At 40.6% G+C, this 25,776-nt stretch overlaps 1 protein-coding gene across 6 annotated transcripts in view; it reads left to right on the top strand.

The window, feature by feature from the left end:
• CC2D2A (coiled-coil and C2 domain containing 2A) overlaps positions 1-25,776 on the top strand; it is a 129,579-nt gene that overhangs the window by 99,957 nt on the left and 3,846 nt on the right. For 4 of the 6 annotated variants that reach the window (XM_057309751.1, XM_026514430.4, XM_057309752.1 and 1 more), the window contains 6 exons: positions 2,228-2,404; positions 7,140-7,343; positions 11,730-11,819; positions 13,388-13,501; positions 15,181-15,315; positions 24,586-24,708. In XM_057309751.1, coding sequence (XP_057165734.1) covers positions 2,228-2,404; positions 7,140-7,343; positions 11,730-11,819; positions 13,388-13,501; positions 15,181-15,315; positions 24,586-24,708 — 843 coding nt within the window. Of the gene's footprint in view, positions 1-2,227; positions 2,405-4,467; positions 4,498-7,139; positions 7,344-11,729; positions 11,820-13,387; positions 13,502-15,180; positions 15,316-24,585; positions 24,709-25,776 lie in introns of all 6 variants that reach the window. The other 2 variants (XM_057309750.1, XM_057309753.1) reach the window with 1 other exon arrangement.

Here is a 25,776-nt window from a genome sequence, read left to right on the forward strand (position 1 = left end):
TTATTTATTTATTTGACAGAAATAGAGACAGCCAGCGAGAGAGGGAACACAAGCAGGGGGAGTGGGAGAAGAAGAAGCAGGCTCATAGCGGAGGAGCCTGATGTGGGGCTCGATCCCGTAACGCCAGGATCACGCCCTGAGCCGAAGGCAGACGCTTAACGACTGCGCTACCCAGGTGCCCCTGAAAAAAAAAATTTTTAAGAGCACATGAGTTTGTAAATGAAACTGCCATGTTCTTTGGCATTGCTGAATTTCACATTTGGAAGGATACTTAGGGGTAATTACTCCCAATCCCTTCTTGATAAATTAATCTCCTTTACTGTCCTGTGGTGATATCCGTACTCTGCTTGAGTGCCTCTAGAAACAGGGAACTCACTACTCCATGAGGCAGTTTGATCTCTTGGCCGTAGCTGTGTTGTAAATTTCTTCCTTGAACCGTGCCATAGTCTGTGTGCCGCCACAATCTGTGTGCCTCCCTATTCGTGGGCCCTGGCTTGGAGCTACACGTGACAAGTCGAATCCTGACCCACTAATAACAGTAGGAGTAACTGTATTACATGCCATTACTAGCTAGTTTGTGTGTCACCTCAGTAAAGCCTCACAACAACCCAGTTGGCTTTATTGTCCCCATTTTACAGGTGAAGAAACAAAAGCCTAGAGAGGTGAAGTCGCTACTCAAATCCCAAACCTCACAGCAGAGCGGGATGCGGCTTTCACCCACTTCCCACAGTGCTCACATTGCATTTCCCTGGGGAATGAGATTGGTAAAAGGAGAAAGAACTATTCAACTTTTGGGTTTATACAGTTCAGTATTACTTTTGAGAATGATTTTGTTACATTTTTTATTTAAAAGTTTTTGACTCCAAAGTTTGTGCTCTTCTGTGCACGCACGGGGACATTTGGCAAGGATCTGGAGACACTACTGTTGTCTCAAGTAGAGGGGGAGCTAGTGGCATCTTGTGGGTGGAGGCCAGGGATGCTGCAGACACCCACAGTGCACAGGCCAGCCCCACCCCCACCCCCACCCCCCACCCCCGACGATCATCAGGCCCCAAACATCAGCTGAGCCCAGGCTGAGAAACCCTGTCTTAAGTCCTGACACTCCAACTATTTGGAGATAATGCCCGTTCCTTTCTCGGCCATCTGCCTATTTCCCAGATCAGATGTGCTCGGTTATTTCAACTGTATGTTTAAGGCATTGTTTCTGTATCCTTTTCCCTGTACCCCTCACCTGCCCCCGGTGCAGGCTCTGGGGCAAAGCACCGATGTAAGGAGGAAAATAAACACCAGCTCATTTAATTCCTCCCTGGAAGGTGCAGTCATTGAAAGTTTAACTTCTTTCTCTATTTCTCCTGAGACATAAATGCCACTAAAGACTGAAATGAAAATCAGATTCTCTGTAAGTGTGTGAATTTCAAATTCTGTCTGCACCAGCCAGTCTTTAAGAAACTTATTGTTGTGTTGACTATGCAAGAGTGGAAAGTCCTGTCTTTTGGAGCCTCCACAGAAGTCAGGTCATTTTATGTAAGTGGTGCATTAAGCCCGCATGTATGGAGCACCTGCTGTGTATACAAAACCCTGCTATACATTGGAGAAGGGTGGTAGAAATGGGGGTGCTACGCAGATCTATTCACAGAGAGAAATCAGGTATCCAGAACAAAGTGACAAATGGGCACACGACTACAAAGTCTGGCAGAATGGTCACAGTAACGAGCGGAAGACACACACCCTGTGTGAGGCCGCTCGAGGTAACAAAATAATTCACGAAGAAGATGCCATCTGACCTGAGCCTGGAAATAATGATTTATACTCTGCAAGGGGGGGATGAAAAGCTGGGGCATTCCAGAAAAAGGGGAAGGGCTGCTGGCCCCCGCATACGCCAGGCATTTTTCTGAGTGTTGGACATTTATTCATTCAGCACCCAGAACTACCCTACGGATAGGTCCTGTTATTGTCTCTTTATAAACGCACGAGCTGCAGTACCTGGAGTGTAATCCAGGATTTGAACCCAGGTGACCTGCTGTTCCATCAACCCGCAGAGCGAGGAGGCAGGGAAATAGCCCTTCCCGTGAGAGCTCAGGGAGACACACCCAGGAAGATGGGGGAGCCTTGAATGCCGGTCCAAGCAGTCTTTATCAGACTTACCAGACAGTGAGGAGCTGGCCCTTGCTTTGAACTTTCATTGGAAAACCACCAGGATGTTTACCAAGTCGTATGTTCTTCACAGATTGATGGGACGTTTAAAATAGACATCCCCCCCGTTCTTCTGGGCTACAGTAAGGAGCGAAGCCTGATCCTGGAGCGGGGTTTTGACGCTGCGCGAAGCCTGAGTGCAGGCTCCTACATCACCCTGTTCATTACCATCGAGCCTCAGCTGGTTCCCGGGGAGTCGGTTCGAGAAAAGGTAACCCTGCGTCCACTTGCGAGCCGCATGTCTGACGTTGCTGACAAATGCTTGCTGGGCTGCGCTTTTATAAACGCAGACCGCGGGGCGCGTCAGTCTCCCGACACTGTCCCCTCGCGACTCTTACTGTCTGGGCCGAAGGAAGGGGAGATCGCGGATTTGTACTTCCGTTGAGCCGGTACTAGGTTGGCCAACAGCTGAAACTTTTCGGCAAAGCGAGACAAATATAAACACGCACCAGGTTTAGAAGAAGCTTCTTGATGGAAGAAAAGACGCAGACGGCGCTTTCATCTTGATGTTTATTGGCAAGCACGCCGAAATACGTCCGACCTCACATCCCTGCCTGGGCTGTACGTTGAATCGATTTATAGGATCATAAGGCTAGACCTCCAGGGGTCACCTCATTTCAGTGCCTTCAGACAGAAACAAGTGTCTGCACAGGGCTCTAATCCCCAACAGGTCTAGAACAAGGGTTTCCAGAACCTAGGCTTGTTAGCAACTGTTTCCCAACCCTTAGAGCCGGGAGACACTGCCTTAGTGGAACCTGCTTATACAGTATTGGCGTCTGCTGCCCTTGCTGGTTTGGGGGAAAGTACTGATCCTGACCTCTTCACACTATAAACTAACACAATCACCACCACCACGTACCGAGTTCCTACTCGGTTCTCAGCACCGTGTCGGACATTTGACACATGTTCCCTCTTAAGACTCACAGCTGTATCGTGCGGTGGGTCTCCGACTGAGACAGGAGGAAAAGGAGGCTCAACCCTGCAGTTCACCCAGACAGTCTGACTCGAAACCTTATACAGTCAGGAAATATTTAGTGAGCATCTTCTACGCGACAGGCATTTTTCAGGCACTGGGGAATACAGCAGCCTAGACAAGCAGAGAAAACCCCACGGAGCTGACGTTCATGTGTAAACCCGGCTTGTCAGGAACGACGCTAAACGGCATGGATTCCCATGCTGACGCTTTCGTTTATCCACCTTCTCTTTGTAATTAAGACGCAGATGGAGATGGGGGGGGATGAGCACATTCGCTGTTTCTTTTTCAGTATTACAGTTTGGTTCACAGAGAAAAATACTATTACCGTTCCCCTTTGCAGGGATTATTGGGGGAAAAAAATCTACTGAAATTCAAATTAATCTTATATGCTATCCTTTGTCACAAACGCCATGACAAATCTGTTCTCTAGAAAACATGGCAGAATATATGTGTTTCAAAATATCTCTAGGAAGTGAAACATGTATTCGGAGTGTTCGTTCTTTATGTACAAACTCCAGAGAAAGCCAACAAGCACGTTGACACAGAAAAATGCTCCCAGACAAAAGATGATTTTGCCATTTCTGTGTATTCTTCACGAAGAAAAAGCACTCCATCTGGAGGTGAGCTTCCAAACATGCGGAAGCAGTCTGTGGCTGCGGCTGAAAGGCTGAAACCCAGAGCCGCCTTAGCACCTGGCGCGTCCTGGCAGTGCCCCCCCTCGGGCTCTGCAAGCCACCTCCAGGTCCTGCAGCCTGGCCTGCCTGCAGCCAGGTGACAGGGCTCTCCACCGCTGCCTTCCGTGGCATGTCACTGCCCCGCTGTGGCTGTGCGGAGCATTTCTCTTAGGCCTCCGAAAAGAGGGCTTAAGAAACCCCTTTAGAGGGCAGGTTCTTTGCTGCTATTTGATGAGGGAGCCTTGTGGACTGAGGGCACCCTGATGTCCTAAACACAGTGGCAGAAAACACTGCCGGGCAATTCCCCTGCAGACGATTCAGGAGAGACAAGCTCTCACCCTAAGATCATAGAGCCCGCAACCTGCAGTTGGCTTTCCACGTACCAGCAACTTCCAGGATGAGCCAATTAGAGTCTTCCCTCCACCATCATCCCCTGGGGAACTATTCCCTGTGACTTTTCAAGGGGTTTACTCATGGAATTTTCATTTAAGAATCAGTAGCGACTCCTGAAACTCTTACTGTAATGACTTTCCATTGTCTTGAGAAAAGTTAAGTTTTTAAAAATAGATTATTTCCATTAATAAAGTCTTCCTCTCATGTCTTTTCTTTTCTTGCCTCTGATAGATGAGTGACATGCTTAAAAAGGTGTACCAGGTATTTCGTTTCACGTTTGTTGGTCAGTAGTTATTAGGCTTTTACTTAGCTGCTTTCTGTCGCCTGCCACTTCATGGAAGCTGATGGGTCCTGGTGTACGTGTGATGGCAATGAGCTACAGACGCCGGAAGTTCCATGAAGAATGTCCGGCTCTGTCTTTTGGCCCATTTCCTTTTGTCAGAGAGTTTCTCAGTTAGCTTTGAATGTAGGAAGTCATAGGTGTGAATGTAGCCGGCATGCTGGACACCATCTCCACTGTTTCCAAGCCTAAAAATCCATGAGCTGCTTCTTACAGAGACTGTGACGATGATTTCTGATCAGTAGAGCTGTCACAGTGTGTCCAAAGGGAGGTTTTAAACCCATTCGATTTTCTGTAATACTGACACTAACCTAGAGGTAAAAAAAAAAAAAAAATTGAACCAGTTACGAATCTTCCACATTTTGTGTTGAATCAAACTTCGAATTTGTCAGTTAGCTCTTAATTTGTTTCGTAATAAACAACCGAAATTCTTCAAGTATTTAGCTTTCCTTTGGCACTTCTTAGATTTCCAAGATGGCACACTCCTCCATAAATCACTGTTTCGCTCCATGAAATGGCATCCTGGTGGCCTAAGCAAGTATTAATGACCACTAACAGATACTTACTTAAATGCTCACCTTGTGTGTGCTTGGGGCAGAGAGGAACACAAGATGAGTCAAGCATGGGCCCTGCTCTCACGAAGCACTAGATATGTGGTCAAAATACACAACAGCACATTCAGGTCCAAGTGGTATAAAAAGTTTTAGACACAGTTTCTTCAGCCTAGAAGGCCAATAGTCAGGACTGATTCAAGGTTTTTGTTGCTCTTTCTGGACAATGCCTATTGCTGCCTCTTAAGTGCTCCCCTGGCACCCCGTGTTTATCTCCATAGACTCTCTGGTCAGGTAGTTCAAGTGCCTGACTGCTTATTAGTGTTTTCGTCTAGACTAGAACTTGCTTAGGGCGCCGTTTCATACTCATTTATCCACAGTGCCTGGAAACTTTCAGACTCTCAGCAAATAATTGGATGAGTAAGTAAATGAACAAGTTTGAAGGAAACAGGGATGAATTCACCAGGTGCTTTGTTTCATGCCACCCTTGTTGCGTGATTCTCCATCTTTATAAAGTTACAGTTATTTCTGGGGTGACAGTTCTACCCCAGGAGTCTGTGACAAACCTATACCAAACAAGTCTTCGGAGCTCACCATTTTCATGTATTTGTATCTCCGTCATAACGTCTGTCGGGCAGCTACCATGGGGTGGCGGTATGCCGAGCGGCAGGTGGTTACAGCGATGATGGCGATGATGATGATGATGATGATGATGTTCAGATTCAGATGTCAGGGACATCCCACGAGAGTATATGGGAGGCTTCTGGACGTGCCTCCATCCTACTTAATCCCCACGACCGCTATCCCAACCCCTCAGGGTACAGCAATCAAATTAGAAACAGGAGCCACAGTCCAGCTCCAATGTAACAGAAGTCAAGAACAGCTGGGATAGTCTAGATTCTATCTGAAGTCATAAGAAATAAGGGGGTGTTTTCTGTGCACTCGATCCTTCACTCTACAATGTTTGTTAAACACTCGCTATGTGTACTACGTGCCAGGTGGTATTGCTACTGGAGATGAAAGACAAGATCAAAACAAAAGCCCTGATTCTAGGAATCTTACTCTGTGGGTGAAACAGAGTAAACTTATGAGCGGTTTTAAATGCTAAATAAATAAATAAATAAATAAATAAATAAAGCAGAGTATGAGAAGAATAGTTGGGTGCATTTCCCTTCTCAAAACAAACACATTTTCAGGCACTGCCTAGAGTCTAAATTCTACTTAACAGTTAATTTTTCTAATAAAAGTTTATTTGAGTTCATCTTGAAACCCTTTGAAATGTAAGCAACCATATGTATATTTTTATACTAGGCAACAAAAATCTTGTAAAAACACTTAAATATCTGCTTTTTTCAAACTACTTTTTTTTTAGCAATAGCTGTAGGGGAAAAAATTACAGCATGTGTCTAAAGGCAAATGTTACTATCAGAAGTCTGGGAATTGGTAGCTCATCTTGGATCTGAGAACTGCTTAAAATAAATATAATACATTTGATCTTCCTACTTCTGTTTCCTTTTTCCCTGAGACCCATTACTATTATGTACTACATTGGTCATGGATTTAACACTTAACACATCAACATATATCTGTCAGTTTGTTATGCATTTAACATGAGTTGCTCAAGCTTTGCCTTTGAGATGTTAGACTTCTGAGCCCCTCTCCCCTCTAAAATCAATGTCAAAATACACATAAAACTATTGCTTGGCCTCATCACTCACATCATAGTTTACTTTTTATAGGCGGTTATAGTTTCCATAGGGCTGCTTGCCTGTTGACTACTTTCTTTCAATCCTGTTCAATATATTTTAAGTATTTAATGAATCCATCTAATTTTTAGATTATAAATATAATTAAATAAAGCCCTAAGACTCCAGGGCATGGCAATAGTGAAGGGGTCAGTTAATCAGAGTTCCTGAGCCATACATTTAGTTCATGTTGACGGTGGGATCTCAACGAGTTCTACTGTGTCTCCTGTAATCAGACGTAAACTCCATAGAGTCTTTTTTTTGAAGTTTGATTCTCAGGAAGATGAGAAATTGCTTCAAGCAACAGAGAAGTTTCAAACTGAATGTGCCTTAAAGTTTCCACATCGCCAGTGCCTCACAACAGTGACTGACATCAGTGGAAAAACCGTCTTTGTCACCCGTTACCTCAAGCCTTTAAGCCCTCCGCAGGAGCTCCTGGACGCCCGCCCCAACGACCCCCAGGCAACGGCAGTGAGTGTTCATAGCCGGTCAGGGCTGCTGCTCAAAATGTGTTAAAATCTTAATAGATTGTCCTCATCATTCCCATATTTCATAGTACTTAACATAGTCACTACACTGAGATCATCAGTGGTCAAAGAAATGATCAATATTTTTTGATTACTCTGAGGCTCGCTTTCTTTAGAAAAGTCTGAAGGTACCAGAGAGGGTAGTAATCCTTAGTTCATCCTTTCAGTGAACAATTGTGGGCTGCTTCCTGTGTCACTGGCACTCACCTGCGTTCTGGAAATTAACATTTGGAAGATGCTTGATTATACTATCGCAATGTCTTACATACACATGCATTCATTATGTGTCCTCCATCACTTTCTGGAATTTGAACCTAGGCCTCTGACTTCAAAACTGATGCACTTTCTACTATAGCAAGATAACTATTCATATATATATATACACACACACACACATGTATATGTATATATATACATATATATTCATATATATGTATTCATATATATATACACACACACAATGTAATATACTTAACATTATAGGCATCATTGAATTCAAATGAAGCAAAAATCATTTCCGACATTTGAGAATGTACAGCATGTAAGCCGTCACCACAGAACACATCCATACTGGCCCATTAAATATGCATCCACATTCTCTGGTTGCAAAGCACCTTACCCATGACAACCGCACATGAACAGAAGCCATATGTTAAACAGGCTATTTTTAAGTGAATACTGTCACCATAACTATCTTTAGAGAGTGGGTAGTCTAGGCAGTAGTTGCTGCTAATAAGTCACTAACATAATAATTTAGGAACAGGGTGATGATTAATCTACTTGAAGATATTGATAGCAAAAAAAACCACAAAAAACCTGTGTTCCACATTTGTTACTTTTAATCAATTTTTATTAAAAATCTTAATAGGGACTTCCCTCTATTCTTCCTAGCATAGTAAATATGCAGAAAACTTCTCCCAGGAGAGAACACTTAGGAGTGATGAATAAAATATTTAAACCATTTTTAAAATCATGGCTGACATAGAACTAAGGTGAGGGGGGAAACTCAGAGACAGGAAACAATAAAGCAGATTCCACAAGGGCGAGAGCCTGAAACAGTGTCTGCTCTGAGGTCACGTAATAATTCCTGATGCCTAGAGCTGGGCTTCAAGCGGGACCTAAGATTCTGGGGGAAGGAGGTAACGTGTGGTGCCAGGGCAGGGAGAACGGTTGAATTAGGGACTCAGGTACAGAGTTAGGGCTCTTGACAGGTAATGTCAACAGTGGGTACACCAGGAAATACCCAGTATTGCCAAAGGAATCTTGCCTGTCTCAGCCTTGATCCTGGATGGAAGAGAAACGAGAAAAGTTTCTGCAGGGAATTCCTAATCATTAAGTTGTATTTATTCACATTTGAGACTGGAATTTATACTGCCTGTATGACCCAAAAAAACACAAAAAACAAAAAAACAAACAAACAAAAAAAAACTTCAGCTGAGAATTCAATTGAAAATATTCCCTGTTTGTTGGTAATGCCTCTAAATCCCTGACAGAGGGAAAAAGAAATCTTTTTAGAAGAACGCCCTTTTAACTCAGCCTTAAAAACAAACAAGCAGAAAAATTTCCAAAGTTCCAAGCAATACAAACATATGAAAGATCATCAGTAGCGTGTCTGGGTGACTCAGTTGGTTAAGCGGCTGCCTTTAGCTCAGGTCATGGTCTCCGCGTCCTGGGATCAAGCCCCACATTGGGCTCCCTGCTCCGCGGGGAGTCTGCTTCTCCCTCTCCCCTGTTTGTGCTCCCCCCTGCTTATGCTCTCTCTCTCTCTCAAATAAATAAAATCTTAAAAAAAAAAAAGTTCATCAAAAAGAAATAAGTCACCATGAAGAAGGCAAGAGTTAGCACACACAACACACTGCAGAATCGGGCCACAAAGACCGCAGATACTAGAATTATCGGATTCAGAATATAAAAAGAAGATTTTAAGGAAAGGTTAAGAGACATGGAGGATAGAGGGAGGACGACCAAACCCTGCATGAAAGGAGAAAGGCAACATTCAAAGAGAGGTGAGAATTTATAAGACTTGATCAAAGACAACAACCTTCTGATGCAGGAAGCCCAATATATCCTACATAAGATTAATAAAGTGGAATTAAAATCTAGGCATATCATACGGAATTACAAAGATGATCTTAAAAGTAGCTGGAGAGAAAACAGATTCTCTATAAAAGAACAATAATTCAACCAATAGACTTTTCAGCTGCACAAATGAAAGTCAGAGAAGGAATAATATCTTCAAAAGACTGAAGGAAAATAACTGTCAAACTAGTCATTTATATCCACTGAAACCATCTTTCACATAAACATTGGGAGTTTACAACCAAAAGATTCTCACTTAAATTATAAAAAATATTCTTCAAAGAGAAGGAAAGCTCTCAGAAAATCCTAGACATGATGCATAATGGTAAAGAAAATGGGAAATTTGTGAGTAAATCTAAACAGGCATTGTCTTCATATCCATAATACTAGCAATGAGGATGGAAAATAGTGATAAAAACAAAAATCCTGGAAAAAATGTATATATGTCAGGACAGGATTGATGAGAGTATTTTAATGCCCTCGTATTTTCCAAGAGGAGAGTGAAGATATTTTTTTATTTTATTTTATTTTTTTAAAGATTTTATTTATTTATTTATTTATTTAACAGAGAGAGACAGCCAGTGAGAGAGGGAACACAAGCAGGGGGAGTGGGGGAGGAAGAAGCAGGCTCCCAGCGGGAGAGCCTGATGTGGGGCTCGATCCCAGAACTCCGGGATCGCGCCCTGAGCCAAAGGCAGACGCTTAAGGACTGCGCCACTCAGGCGCCCCGAGAGTGAAGATATTTATTAACTTTTAGGGTTTAAGTTAAATATTCTTGTTGAAATTACTTTTTTTTGTTTTGTTTTTTTTAGACTTTATTTACTTATTTTAGAGAGGGGGGCACAAGCAGGTAAGGGGCAGAGTGGGAGGGACAAGCAGACTCTACACTGAGTGTGAAGCCCAATGCGGGGCTCGATCCCATGACCCTGACATCATGACACAAGCCAGAACAAGAGTTGGGGGCTCAGCTGACTGAGCCACCCAGGCGCCCCCATGTTGAAATTTCTAAATTGATCACTTAAGAGAATAAAAGAAAGTGCATATAGCTTCCAAAGTGGCAAGAGATAAAATAATGAAACAGAACGAAAAAGAGAGCAGGAAGAAAAAAAGAAACATAGAAAAAAGTGTGAAAAATAAAAAGCACAGAATAAGGAAGTAGAAGTAGTCTAAATGTTTACTAGTAATCGCAACCAAAGCAAAGGGATTAAACTTTCCAGTTAAAAAACAAAGACTGTCAAACTAGATTTTTAAAACGTTTATGGCAGAACTGACAAGCTGATTCTAATATTTATATGGCGGAGCAAGACATCCTGAAGAATGAGAAGAACTCAGTGGGAAGATTTTCCATACCATATATCCAGACTATTATGAGACTGTAGTAATTAAAGTAAAATGGTATTGACACACAGATAACAGAGAGAAAAATGGAAAAGAATAAAAAGTCCACTCAAATATAACCCCCTCGAACTGGACAAATGACAAAGCTAGCATTGGAAATTAGTAAGGAAAAGATTGACTACTACATAAATTTTACTGGAATCACTGATTTTCACATATGGAAAAAATAAAAATAGATTCTACTTCACATCACTCAAGTGCAGACAGATCGAGGACTTAAATATGAAGGCATTTTTATCTTTATGACTTGAGATAGAAAGTATTTCTTAAACAAGACAGGAAAAAACCACGAGCTGTAAAAAAAAAAAAAAAGATACATTTGGCCATATTAACAGTGAAAACTTGGGTTTATCAAAGACACCACAAAGGAAATGAAAAGCCACAAATAAGAAGATGTTTACAAACTGCAGGAATATGAGTTGTAACATGATGCCCTGATCTTGGTTTCTAAATACTATTGCTCTCCAAAAAGCTCCTTGGAGAAATGGCTGCTTTCTGGGTTGAGCTGGAGAAAATACAAGACGATTGTAGAAAGTCTTCTTATATCAGAAAGTAAGGAAGTGCAGGGAAAAGAAAGAGGACATTTCAAAGAGACGTAGGAACCAGGGTCTTCGTCTGTGACAGATGGATATTAACAGTGACTTCCTCCGTACGATGTGTGCAGAGGGTGAAATGACATAGTGTGAATACAACACTCAGTAAACACTTGGAAAGCGTTCACTTCATTTTGTCCACATAAATGTTTGTGATACATGAAACTTTCTTGCAAGAAATGAGGTAGAGTATCCAGTATTTTACCACAAATTATTTTTTTAAACAGGAACTGCTCGATTATTTTTTTTTGTTTAAACAGGAACTGGTGGCTCGATACGTGTCATTGATTCCTTTCTTGCCTGACACGGTTTCATTTGCCGGCATCTGTGACCTGTGGAGCACATCTGATGTGAGTAGTTCTTCCTCACAGATTTACTAGTTTGCAGTGACTTCATTGAACATGGGCCAGAGGCTTGTATAATTTTAAATGGCAACATTCATTAGTCCTTTTAAAAATCCATTTGGTCATCTGTTTAGCAGACTGAGCTAAATTTTTATTTTTTATTTTGTTTTTTCTTTCTGGTTCCGCTTGACCAAGTTCAGAAATTAAGAAAAAAACATTTGCACAAAGAATAAAAAACATTTCAGAAGTCTTAACACTGATTTATCCTCCCAGTATTACCTTAACAATATCCTAGCTTTATTCATTTAAAAAAATCAAAATTACCTATATTACATGTAGAACTCAAATATTCCGTAATTTATGGGCTTCTTAAGGCACGCCGTGTCATTACTGATTCCATATGTACTTCCTGGTCACCTACCACACGTCAGACATTGTAGTAAATTCGGGCTATGAGCGAACTAAACATGGCCTCTGTCCTCATGGAATCTACAGTCTGTGTATGTTACGTAACATCCAAATGGATCTTCTACGAAACAAAGACATATATTATCACAGGTATTCATTCTGCTTCTGGATCTCATGTGGTACTGGGTTTGCATAAAATTAAACAATATCGCACAACTCCCTTTGAAAGATAGCTCTAAACCAAGGAAATTTAAGTACACTTTAAGTTTTTTGTTCCCCAGGATATTTTGGCAACATAATGTTTATGGTATTAGAGGTAACATTTCCACAACCTCAAGACAGCTAGAGAAAATATACAAAGAACAGAATAATTCATGTGCTCTCCAGGCAGACTGGCTTTACCACTCCCTGGGTATTCCCTCACCTCTCTGTGTTTCCACTTCCTCATCTATAAACTGGGGAGAGGAGTACCTCCCTCAAAAGTTTATTCTAGGGTGAAATAAGTTAATGCATGAATGTGCTTAAAACAATTTGGGGGCAGAGCAGAGGGAGATATGAATAGGCAGAGCACAAATGATTTTTAGGGCCATGGAAATATTCTGTGATATTCTAATGATGGGTACATGTCATTACACATTTGTCAAAACCCAAAAATGTACAACACCGAGAGTGAGCCCTCCCGTAAGTGTGGACTTTGGGTGGTTATGACGTGTCAGTGTAGGTCTATCCGTTGTAACAATCATCCCACTCTGTGGGTAGATGTTGATAACATGTGGGGGCAAGGGTAGATGGGAAATCTCTTCCTCCAATTATGCTGTGAACCTAAAACTGCCATAAAAATAGTCTTTAAAAAAGTACTCAACACATAGTGAGCTATCATATATAAATCCAAAATGAAAAGTAAAACTTTGAAATTTGTCTCCCCCACCCATAGTGTTGCTTCTAGAAATCCATGCCATCAGTGTCAGAGAAAATACCATGTCGATTTGTTTGTTTTAATGAATTAGAACATAGTACCAAAATCTGGAAAAAAGATTTTTAAAATAGGTCTTCTACTTTAAGGCACTAATTTTAACAGTGACTTTTTAATTTTAAAAATCCTATATGGCCAATCCAGAATGAAGCAGTCAATCAACACAACATCCTTGTTCTTTTCTTTCTGTCAGCAATTTCTGGATCTCCTGGCAGGAGACGAAGAAGAGCACGCAGTGTTACTATGTAATTATTTTCTCTCTCTGGGGAAGAAGGCCTGGCTCATGATGGGCAGTGCTATTCCTGAGGTAAGACCCCGCAGGCCGGCTCCTGCAAAGGAGTGGAGCTGTCTGAGACGCTTGTGTTACGTTCCAGACATGAACAGTACTAATTTGCATAACGATCCTTTGAATTGCAAGGAAAGTGACCCAGAGATTGCACCGCGGGCAGAGAGCACCAGTGATAAGACATGAAATGGTTTTTAGTGGTACTTGGGCTCTGATCAGTGCTTCGGATTGGGGGCTTTTTTGGCAAATCTGAACCCTTCACCACTCAGAGGCCCCACCTGACCCTGTCCTTTTAGTCTGAGCCCCCATCTGCCCATGTACTAAGAATTTTGATTCCCTCAGTGATCCAGTGCTACTCGTGCTAGGGAAGGGGATCTGAAGAAGTACGGCAAGGTTAGCGATCTCTCCTGTCACGCCCCCTGTTCCTCAGGCATCTGGGACTAACCAGCAGGCAAAGGGGAACACAGCAGACAACCACAGGAGCAAAGAAAAGAATGTTAGCAGCTATATTTTGATATTATTGTTACTCTTATTGGACTGGAGATAACAAGCATTAGAATGTTTCCCCCAACCCCCTGTACATGTCCCTAAACTTTAGGAATGTTAGGTAATTTAGGGTACTGAGTTTGGAAAATTCATATGAATTGAAGCAGCTTATCCAAAGCGTGTATCAAAAGGAGGCTACAGGGGCGCCTGGGTGGCTCAGTCGTTAAGTGTCTGCCTTCGGCTCAGGGCGTGATCCCGGAGTCCTGGGATCGAGCCCCACATCAGGCTCCTCTGCTGGGAGCCTGCTTCTTCCTCTCCCACTCCCCCTGCTTGTGTTCCCTCTCTCACTGACTGTCTCTCTCTCTCAAATGAATAAATAAAATCTTTAAAAAAAAAAAAAAAAAAAAAAAAAGGAGGCTACAAGTTTCCGGGAATCCTTGGGAATTAGGTAGCACGAGTTGCCACTGGGCAGGTAATATCACATCCAAAAACTAATTCATTCTCCATCACCATCTTTCAGGGAGCCTGGTACACGGAAAGGAAAACTAGGCTAGGGAGTCACGAAGCCTGGGTTCAAAGCTCTGCTTTGAGCTGTGTGGCTCTAAGCAAGTCAACTGACAACTCTGAGCTTTATAAGGAAACCAGGATAATAAATTTTGCCCTGCCTTCCCCAGAAGACTTTTGTGAGCACCAAAAGAAATCATACATGTGCAGTAAATGAAAAAAAAGCTCACTGTTAAAAAAAAATAATAATAATCCAATAATACACAAGCATTCTGAGTAAAAAGTTAAAGTACTTTGTCAGGCTCTAACCCCCAGACCCAATCCCACCCCCGAGGTGTATTCACTGCTAACAGTTTGGTGTGTATCTTTTCAAAACATCTTCTATGCATTTACATCATTATAAATGTATCTCAAATACTAGTTACTGTATTAGAAACAGAAGTTGCATTCAGACATAATCAGCCTTCTAAATACTTAATCAACTATCCCTATTTGGTCTACTACACTAGGTGATGCAAGCATTTTGCAAAAATGAACATTTCATTTTAGTTCTTAAATCCAGTGCAACCTAGAACTTCAAACTAATTTTCATCATTAGCCATGAATTTTAGAAATTAGGGGTCCAGCTAAAATGAATTGTGTGTGCAAACTAATCTTGACCTCAATTGTATAATTAATTGGAAACTGTTTTAATGATTATTTTCTTTCAGGGTCCAACTGCTTATGTGCTAACTCGGGAGCAAAGTCACTATTTAATATGGAATCCCTGCACTGGACATTTTTACGGACAATTTGATACATTCTGTCCCTTAAAAAGTGTGGGCTGTTTAATAGGTCCCGATAATGTAAGTATTACCTTTTGATGACTGTCCCTTTTAATTGACCTACTGATATAATATTTTATGTATCAAAAAATTTATATAAACATACATAAATAACAGTTGAAGAAATTTATGTAAACATACATATGTAACAGTTGAAGAAAATTTATATAAACATACATATATAACAGTAGTGTCAAGCACAGTGGCAAGACTGTCCTAAACAATAATTTTTGGTTGAATTAGTCACCTGATCTAAAGAGAAGCACAATGAGGTTAAAGAATATAGAACTTAGATTCAGACGACCTGAGTTTATGTCCTGGCTCTGTCCTCACTTGTCTCTTCCAAAATAGAGTTTATAAGCACCTAACTCCAGTGTTTTGAGAACTAAGTGAGGAAATTTATCACTTGAGGACTGGGTCCCTCTCTCCCTCCCTCCCTTCTCCCCCCCCTTTCCTTTTTTCTTTCTCTTCCCCCTTCCCCATTCCCTTCCCTTTTTAAAGAGAGACTCCTAGTACCCACCAGGTGATGGGGGGCAAACTTAATTATGAAGGGTACCATGGAAGACAGTGGTTAAAAACATGAGGTATGGGGTTGGACTACCTGAGTTTATATTTCACCTTCACCATTTACTAGTCGTGTGAGCTTGGGAAAATTTCTTATGTCATACAGCCTCAGCTTCTTCATTGGTAAAATGGAGGTAATGGTAGCAATTCCGCTGGAGAGTGCTGTGAGCCGTGAATGAGATGATTGGTGTAAAGCAGCTAACACACAGGGACAACTCTCTACTGTCTGTTATGCTTGTTTTATCATCAGCATCTGTCTTAGTGGTCTGAATTTTATGCATCTGTCAGAAGAATCATTTCAGCATGCATCCCCAATGTGTTTTTTATTGAAGTACAATTAACACACATTGTTATATTACTTTCAGGTGTGCAGTATGATTCAACAATTCTGTAGAGTACTCAGTGCTCATCTCAATAAGTGTGCTCTTGATCCCCTTTATCTTTTTCACCCATCCCCTCACCCACCTTCCCTCCAGCAACCCCCAGTTGTGCTTCTGTATTTAAGGGTCTGTTTTTTGTCTCTTGTTTTGCTTGTTTTGTTAAATTCCACATAAGCGTGAAGTCACGTGGTATTTGTCTTTCTCTGTCTGACTTATTTCACTTAGCGTTACATCCTATGGGTCTGTCCATGTTGTCACAAATGGCAAGATCTCATTTTTTTCTTTGATTCAGTAATATTCCATTGTATACATGTATCTTCTTTATCCATTCATCTATCAGTGGACATGGGTTCTTTCCATATCTTGGCTATTGTAAATAGTGTTGCAATAAACAAGAGAGGTGCATATATGTTTTTCAAATTAATTGTTTTCATTTTCTTTGGGTAAATACCCAGTAGTGGAATCACTGGATCATATGTTGATTCTATTCTTAATTTTTTGAGAAAAAAGTAACTGTTTTCCATAGTAGTTGTGCCAGTTTGCATTCCCACCAACAGTGCACAAGTGTTCCTTTTTTTCCACATCTTCATCGATACTTACTGTTTCTTGTGTTTTTTATTTGAGCAATTCTGACAGATGTGAGGTGATATCTCATTGTATTTTTGATTTGCACTTCTCTGATGACTAGTGATATTGCCAACTCTTTTCATGTGTCTGTTGGCTGTATGTATGTCTTCTTTGGAGAAATTTCTGTTCATGTCTTCTGTCCATTTTTTAATTGGATTACTTGGGGGTTTTGTTGTTGGTTTGGTGTTGAGTTCTGTAAGTTCTTTATATATTTGGGATACTAACCCTTTATTGGATATATCGTTTGCAAATATCTTCTCCCATTCTGTAGGTTGTCCTTTAGTTTTGCTGTGTCCTATGCTGTGCAGAAGTTTCTTATTTTGATGTAGTCCAAGTAGTTTATTTTTGCTTGTGTTTCCCTTGCCCCAAGAGACATATCTCGAAGAATGTGGCTACAAGCCAATGTCAGAGTAATCACTGCCAGTGCTCTCATCCACGATTTTTATGGTTTCAGGTCTCATATTTAGGTCTTTAATCCATTTTGGGTTTATTTTGTGTGCAGTGTAAGAAAGTGGGCCAGCTTTTGCATATTTTCCCAACACCATTTGTTGAGGAGACTGTCTTTTTCCCATTGTATATTCTTGCCTCCTTTTTGAAGATTAATTGACCATATAAGCACGGGTTTATTTCTGGGCTCTCTATTCTGTTCTGTTGATCTATGTGTCCATTTTTGTCCCAGTACCATACCATACTGCTTTGATTACTACAGATTTGTAGTATATCTTGATATCTGGGGTGAGATTCCAGTTTTGTTCTTCTTTTTCAAGACTGCTTTGGCTATTTGGGGTCTTTTGTGGCTCCATACAATTTTAGGATTATTTGTTCTAGTTCTATGAGAAAAAGTGCTAATGGTATTTTGATAGGGATTGCATTAAATCTGTAGATTGCTTTGGGTAGTATGGACACTTAATATTTGTTCTCCTAATCCATGAGCACTGACTACCTTTCCGTTTGTGTTGTCTTCAATTTCTTTCATCAATGTTTAATAGTTTTCAGAGTACTCCTTGGTTAAGTTTATTCCTAGGTATTTTATTATTTTTGGCACAACTGTAAATGGGATTGTTTTAATTTCTCTGGGTTTTGTTTGTTTGTTTGCTTCTATTTCATTTTTTCTGCTCTAATCTTTATTATTTCCTTCCTTCTACTGGCTTTGGGCTTTTTCTTCTTCTTCTTCTCTTTCTAGCTCCTTTAGGAGTAAGGTTAGGTTGTTTATTAAAGATTTTTCTTGTTTCCTGAGGTAGGCCTGTACTGCTCTAAACTCCCTCTTAGAGTAGCTCTTACTGCATCCCAAAGATTTTGCTTTTCATTTTCATTTGTCTCCATGTATTTTTTTAAATTTACTCTTTGATGTCTTCGTTCAACCATTCATTATTTAATAACATGGTATTTAGCCTCCACCTGTTTGTGTTCTTTCCAGATTTTTTCTTGTGATTGATTTCTAGTTTCATAACTGTTGTGGTCAGAAAAGATGCATCATATGATCTCAGTCTTTTTGAATTTTTTAAGACTTGTTTTGTGGCCTAATACATGTTCTATCCTGGGGAAAGTTCTATGTGCACCTAAAAAGAATGTGTATCCTGCTGTTTTTGAATGGAATGTTCTGTATATATATCTATGTTGGGTCCATCTGGTCTAACATTTCATTCAAAGCACTATTTCCTTGTTGATTTTGTGTCTGGATGATCAACCCATCGATGTAGGTGTTGTGTTAAAGTCCCCTGCTATTATTGTATTACTGTCAACTTTTTCCTTTATGTCTGTTAGCAGTTGCTTTATGTATTAAGGTACTCCCATCTTGGGTGCATAGATATTTACAATTGTTATATCCTCTTCTTGGATTGTCCCCTTTATCGTTATGAAGTGTTCTTCTTTGTCTCTTGTTACAGTCTTTGTTTTAAAGTCTATTTTCTCCAATATAGGTATTGCTACCCCAGTTTCTTTTTGCTTCCATTTGTATGATAAATGTGTTTCCAACCCTTTACTTTCAATCTTCATTGATGTCAGAAAAAAATCATTTGAACATGCATCCCAATATATGTATTTTCGTTTATAAATTCTATCTTTTTATTTGTGCATCAACATATTTTTACATTGTACACAGAAAAAACTCTTAAAAATAAAAAGGCATTAGAAGATCTAATATTTTCTCCTTGTATCTCTGGTGTGTGCACCCTACTTTAAAGATCACTGGTCTAGGGGCACCTGGGTGGCTCACAGTCACTTTAGCATCTGGTTATTGATTTTGGCTCAGGTCATGATCTTGGAGTCGTGAGATCAAGCACTGTGTCAGGCTCCACACCTAGTGAGAAGCCTGCTTGGGAGTCTCTCTCCCTCCCTCTGCCCCTCCCCATCAGCGTGCTCTTGCTCTCAAAAAAAAAAAAAAAAAAAAAAAAGATATATATATCACTTGTCTACCCTTTAGGGTTACTGCTAAAATTAAGAGAGAATATATGGCACACACCCAACAAAGTACCTGTCTTTCATAGGTGTGCAGCAAATGGCAACTATTATTAATTACGAGTGTGAAGAGCGCTGTGGAGTACCATTCTCATGTTCATTACTCTTTTAATTAAAAGCATTATAATGATCTTGAACGAGCTGCTAAGCTCCTCCTATGTTTAAAGAACCATGTTAAGGCCATTTGTAACCAAGCAGAGTCAACAGGCAATGAAAAAGCCCTCAAAGAGCTCTGTCAAAATTATTATTAGTTCTCAAAACAATTACTGTGCAGTTGACTAATTACATAAAGCCCAGGTTTTGTGAGGAAGAAAGACCTCCCCCCGCCATTAACAAGCAGCACGACAGCAGCTCATGATGTTGGGCGTCCTTCATGGCAGCTGTTCCAAACCTGCTCTAAGCTTGACCTCTCTTGGTAGAAGACCTCACCCTCACTTAGTTGGCCTGATACTGTGTGCTCTACAACCACTGCCCTCTGCTCCACCACACCACTTCTCTGGATTGTCAGCCTTTCTCCTCTTGTACTCCTTTGCCAGGAAGGAAGTGTCTCCCTTTTCTACCCATGTTTGTGTTTCCATTTTTACTGCAAGACATGCCTCTACTCATGATTCCAACTTGCCCCTCTTTTTTTTCTCTTTCTCTACCTATCGATATGCTCAAAAGCCCAACAGTCCTAAAATACAGGCATATCTCATTTTGTTATGCTTCATTATATTCACAGATACTGTGCTTTTTACAAATTGAACGTTTGTGGCAATTCTGTGCCAGGCAAATCAGTCGACGCCATTCTCCAACAGCATTTGCTCACTTCATGTCTCTGTATCATGTTTTGGTAATTCTTGCAATATTTCAAACTTTTTCATTATTATTGTATTCGTTATAATGATCTGGTATCAGTGATGATAATTCACTGAAAGCCCAGATGATGGTTAGCATTTTTTAGCAATATTTTTTAAATTAAGGTATGTACACTGTTTCTTTAGGCATAATGCTATTGCGCATTTAACAGGTAACGGTATATTGTAAACATAACTTTTATATGCACTGGGAAGCCAAAATATTCATTTGACTTCCTTTATTGGGATACTCACTTTATTGCAGTGGTCTGGAGCCAAACCACAGTATCTCAGAGGTGTGCTTGTATGCTTCTGCCGACCCAGATATACCCTAAACTACCACTGCCCCTCCTTCCTTTGCTTCTAAAATTCTTTAATTACTAATTATATCCCCTGCTTCTATGTTCTTGGTAAACTCAGACTTTAACCCTTTTAATAATCTAGCTCCTCTTCCCTGACATCCTATAGAAATTCAACTCTAAGAAGTACCATTGTCTTGCTAATGGATAAATAAATCCAGTGGTTTACTCTCATCTTCATTCTCTTCTCCTTTTCTATGGCACATGACATGACTAATACCCTCTTCATGGAAACAAAACAAAACTTTCCCCACCTTGGTTTACAGATAAAGAACTGTTTGGTTTTCATTTTCTCTGCAAGAGTTTCTTAGGTTTCTTTCACTGTCTCTTCTTCCCATCCCTTAAGAGTCTATGTTCCCTAAGAGTCTACATTTAGATTTCTTGCAGGACCACACCTATTATTATTTTTTTTAAAGATTTTATTTATTTATTTGACAGAGAGACAGCCAGCGAGAGAGGGAACACAAGCAGGGGGAGTGGGAGAGGAAGAAGCAGGCTCCCAGCAGAAGAGCCCAACATGGGGCTTGATCCCAGAACTCCAGGATCACGCCCTGAGCCGAAGGCAGACGCTTAACGACTGAGCCACCCAGGCGCCCCCACACCTATTATTATTAACTGTAACTCTATCTAGGCTATCCAGACAGAGAAGTTATAATCCTGTCACTAGCCCCAGAATCTTTCTTTACTGAATTTTCAACTGTCTAGGAGACACCCAAGTGCTTTACCAAAATCTCAAACTTGGGAGCACTTGGGTGGCTTAGTCAGTTGTCTTAGTTTCAGCTAAGGTCATGATCTCAGAGTCCTAGGAGAGAGTCCTGCCTTGGCTCCATGCTCAACAGGGAGTCTGCTCAAGGATTCTCTCCCTCCCTCTGCCCCTCCCACTGCTCATGCACAACTTCTCTCTCCCTCCCTCTCTCTCTCTCTCTCTCTCTCTCACTCTCTCTCTCTCGATATAATAAATAAATAAATCCTTTTAAAAAAATCTCAAACCTGGCACATCCGAAACTCAAATCATTTATTTCCCCCTTGCCTCCAAAACCAGCTCCTCTTCCTGGCTTCTGGTTTCTGTGGATGTCAGTAACCCAGATTCAGTCCTCAGAATTGTCCTTGATTTTCTCTCTCCCTTACTTCCTCCTACTTCTATCCTATTAAAAGATACCAAATCATATAGATTCTACCCATTGTGTTTCCTAGGCCATGCCGTTATTGTTTCACCCCACATTACTGGTTAATTATAAATAACCAAATAAACAATCTCTCCAATTCAATCAATCATTTGGTACACTGATGACTAAGTTTCTGAACATTCAGCTTCACCATTCTATGGCTCAAAAAGTATTGGAGGTACCTCACTACATACAGATTTAAGAACAAACATCTCACCTTGGATTTCAAAGTCCTATATAATCTGACCTCAACTTTTTCCAGCACTATTTCCCACCAATTTTCTGCATATTCCCTACCCTAAGGCCAAACTGTAGTTCTTAAAGACCTTGCCTTCTTAAAACAATTTGATTTGAATTCCAAGTTTCAAAGCCTCCCTAACCTCACTGGCTGCCATTTCTCTGTATCCTTTGCTGCTTTTTCATTATTTCTCCAAATCTGAAAAATCAGATCCTCAAAGTTCAATCTCATCAAACATCTTTTCTCTCTATACTTCCTCCCTGGGAACATATATATGCTGTTCATCCCCAAATGTGTCTCTGCAGCTCACCTAGTTCCCGGAACTTCAGACTCAAATATCCAACTACCTACTCACCATCTTCACACAGATGCCAGACCTACATCTCAAACTTAATATGCCCAAACCTGAACTCTCCATTTCCTTTTGCAGTCTTTCTGATCTCAATAAAGGGCAATTCCATCAGTCCAGTTACTTGGGCCAAAATCCTTATAGTCACCTTTGATTCCTTTCTTTCTCCCACATCCCATTCATCAGCAAATACTATTGGTTTCATAGTACATCCAGAATCTGACCATGGCTCACCAATTTCACTGCTACTATTTTGATCCACACTACTGTAGCTCTTGATTATCCGACATAGCCCCCTAACTGGAGACTTCACTATTTGCCCTTACGCCCTTGGGTCTAGTCTCAAAACAGCAGAGAACGTTAGTGTGAAAATGGAAGACAGACTATGTCACCCCTCTGCTTAAAATACTCTTTAGAGTGGCTTCCTAGCTCACTCCAAAATCAAAGTCTAAATCTTTAAAATAAGCCACAAGGCCTTTTATGACCTGACAAGCCACCCCGCCACCCTCCCCATCCCCCACTGAGACATCTCTTACCTGCTCCAAATCGCTCATTCCTCTAAAGCTACCGTCCTCCTCACTGCTCAACACATCTAGCAGGTTTTGCATTTGCTGTTTCCTCTGCACAGATGACCTTTCCCCTTACTGGATATCTTCATAAATTTCTCCCTCACTTCTTGCATTTCCGATCAAATGTCATCTTTCCGGCAAGAATTTCCCTGCCCATCCTGAAATTTCATGCCTTCCCATGCTTTCTCCACAGCCCTTGTGCAGTTAGCTGTTGCCACGGTAAAGATAGTAAAAACCCATCCCCAAACTAAATGGCTTCAAATAGTTATTCTTATGAGTCTCTGGGTCAGCTGGGACAGCTCTGCTGAATTCACGTGTGTTTATTTTGGGACTGGCAGCGACAATGGCAGAAGTACAAAAAGGCAGACAGAAACATACAAAGCCTCTTAAGCTTAGACTCAGAAGTTACACACTAACACTTCTGTCGGCCTACTGACCAAGCATCAAGGAGCAGGGAAATACATTTCCACCCTTTTAGTGGGAGGAACTGCAAAGTAACATGGCAGAGTGTAGATATAGGAAGGGGTGAAGAATTGAGGTCAGTGATAGAACCTACTGCATCATGTAACATCATCCGAAATCCCATATATATACTTATTTGTTCACATTATCTTCTCACTAGCTACTGCATAAGGATAGGAACTTTGATCCGTTCACTACTTTATCCCTCCCGGCTGAAACTGAGCCCAAACGTAGTAGATACTTGGTAACTATGTTGAATGGACAAATTTTCCACTGATGCACACAGTCATTCAATATGCCTACTATGTGCCAGAAGCTATGCTAAACACTGAAGATACAGTGGTGAATAAGGCACATGGCAAATGTCCTCAAGAAAATGCCGTATCTAGGGAGGCGGCAGGTGGATGGACAGGCAATTATTAACAATGACAAACACCAATAACAGTAATAAATTTAACAATTACTGAGTACCTACTATGTACCAGGCATTGTTCTAAGAGGTGAATTAACTAATTTACCTCAACAACCGTGAGGTAGGTATTATTATCCCAGTTTCACAGAGGAGGAAAATGAAGTACAAAGTTGTTAAATAAATCATCCAAGGGATGCTTGGGTGGCTGTCAGTTAACCGTCTGCCTTTGGCTCAGGTCATGACCCCAGGGTCCTGGAATCGAGTCTCACACCGGGCTCCTTGCTCAGCAGGGAGCTGCTTCCTCTGCTTGCTGCTCTCCCTGCTTGTGCTGACAAATAAATAAAATCTTTTTTAAAAAATCATCTAAGGTCACACCATTAATAAATGTTGGAGCCAGAATTCAAATCCAAGTGGACTGATTCCAGAACCATATGCCACATGCCTCAACAAGACAGGTGCCATTCAGAGATTACAGAGTGCTGTGGGAGGAAAGAGGTAGACACCTAACTCTTTCAGGCAGCTAGGAAGAACCAAGTTAGGAAAAGCCAGACTGAGAAAGGAATAGCCTTGTCTATCTTCTAAAAAGTTTTAATTTTCTTACCAGAACTATCTTATTTCATCAACCTACAATCAGTGGTAAGGTGCACCTCAACTTCAGATATACAAAATATGAAAAAGTGGCCAATGACCATTTTATGATGCCTCTGATTGTAAAATGCATGCTGGTTTAAAAATCAAAATATGCAGAAAAAAAAAATGTGCCCCCTGCATGTCCTCTTGCTGTCTCTCGGCCTCCTCTATACATACATGCATACACACGCATGTATATGTATCTGCTGCCATTGATGCTAACGTAGCCTTTTCTTTTTTAGATCTGGTTTAATACTCAACAATACGACTCCCCACTACGGATAAATTTTGATGTCACCAAGCCCAAGCTATGGAAATCTTTCTTTTCAAGAAGTCTTCCATATCCTGGCCTTTCTAGTGTCCAGGTATATAATTCTTTTATTTACAGTGTAGACAAAGGGGTTGCCTGGGTGGCTCAGTCATCTAAGTGTCTGACTCTTAATTTCAGCTCAGGTCATGATCTCTGGGTTATGAGATCAAGCCCCGGGTAGGGCTCCACAATAGGTGTGGAGCCTGCTTAAGATTCTCTCTCCCCCTCTGTCCCTCCCACCCCACCCCCCCTTAAAAAAAATGTAGACAAAGTAGTAAGGAATTTGAAATCATTATACTGCGTAGTCAGATATTTTTTGACCCTTAATTCTACTCCTAGATATTCAGTCAAAAATAATGTTTTTCAAACTTAGTTGAGCCGAACTCACAATAAGAAATTGCCACCATACCATGAAAGTATATGTGAAGTTTTGATATGATGAACCTCAAAAAAGTACCTCAAAATATTTAATTTCTTAAATGCTGGTCTCTGAATTCACTCAATTAATGACTGAATTTCACGACTGCTATTAAAACATGAATCAAACCACAGGGCATGATCCAGTAGGGGCTCATAAAATTAATTTAGAGGGCAGTGGCAAGACTTAAGTAGTAAGCATGAATTTTACTAAAACTTGTTTAATTTGTTAGCTATATACATATGTATGTGTATAGTGAGTGTTAATATATATTTTTTACTGTGATCCAGACATTTCCAAAAGAAAGGTTTAAAAAACAGTGCCCTACAGAAATTCTTCCATGTGTACAAGGTGACACAAGATTTTTTATAGAAACATAGTTTATGATAGCCTAAGAACTGGAATTACAGAAGGGACAAATTATGTAGAGTACATAATGGAATATTTTATAGTAGTTACACAAATCAAACATTAATAAATCTTAGCACTCTAAAAATGTGGATGTTATTATCTCTAAATACATTAAGGGAGAAAAGGCAAGCTGTGTATTCATGGTATAAAACTATTACATAGACTTGTCAAATCACTACTTTGTACACCCAAAACTAATGTAACATTGTGTCAACTATACTTGAATTAAAAAAAAAAATTATAAAAAGTTTAGAAAACACCCAAACCAAAACAACATATTGTTTGGGGATACAT

Source organism: Ursus arctos, unplaced genomic scaffold, assembly GCF_023065955.2.
Source record: "Ursus arctos isolate Adak ecotype North America unplaced genomic scaffold, UrsArc2.0 scaffold_9, whole genome shotgun sequence".
In the NCBI taxonomy this organism is placed as follows: Eukaryota; Metazoa; Chordata; class Mammalia; order Carnivora; family Ursidae; genus Ursus; species Ursus arctos.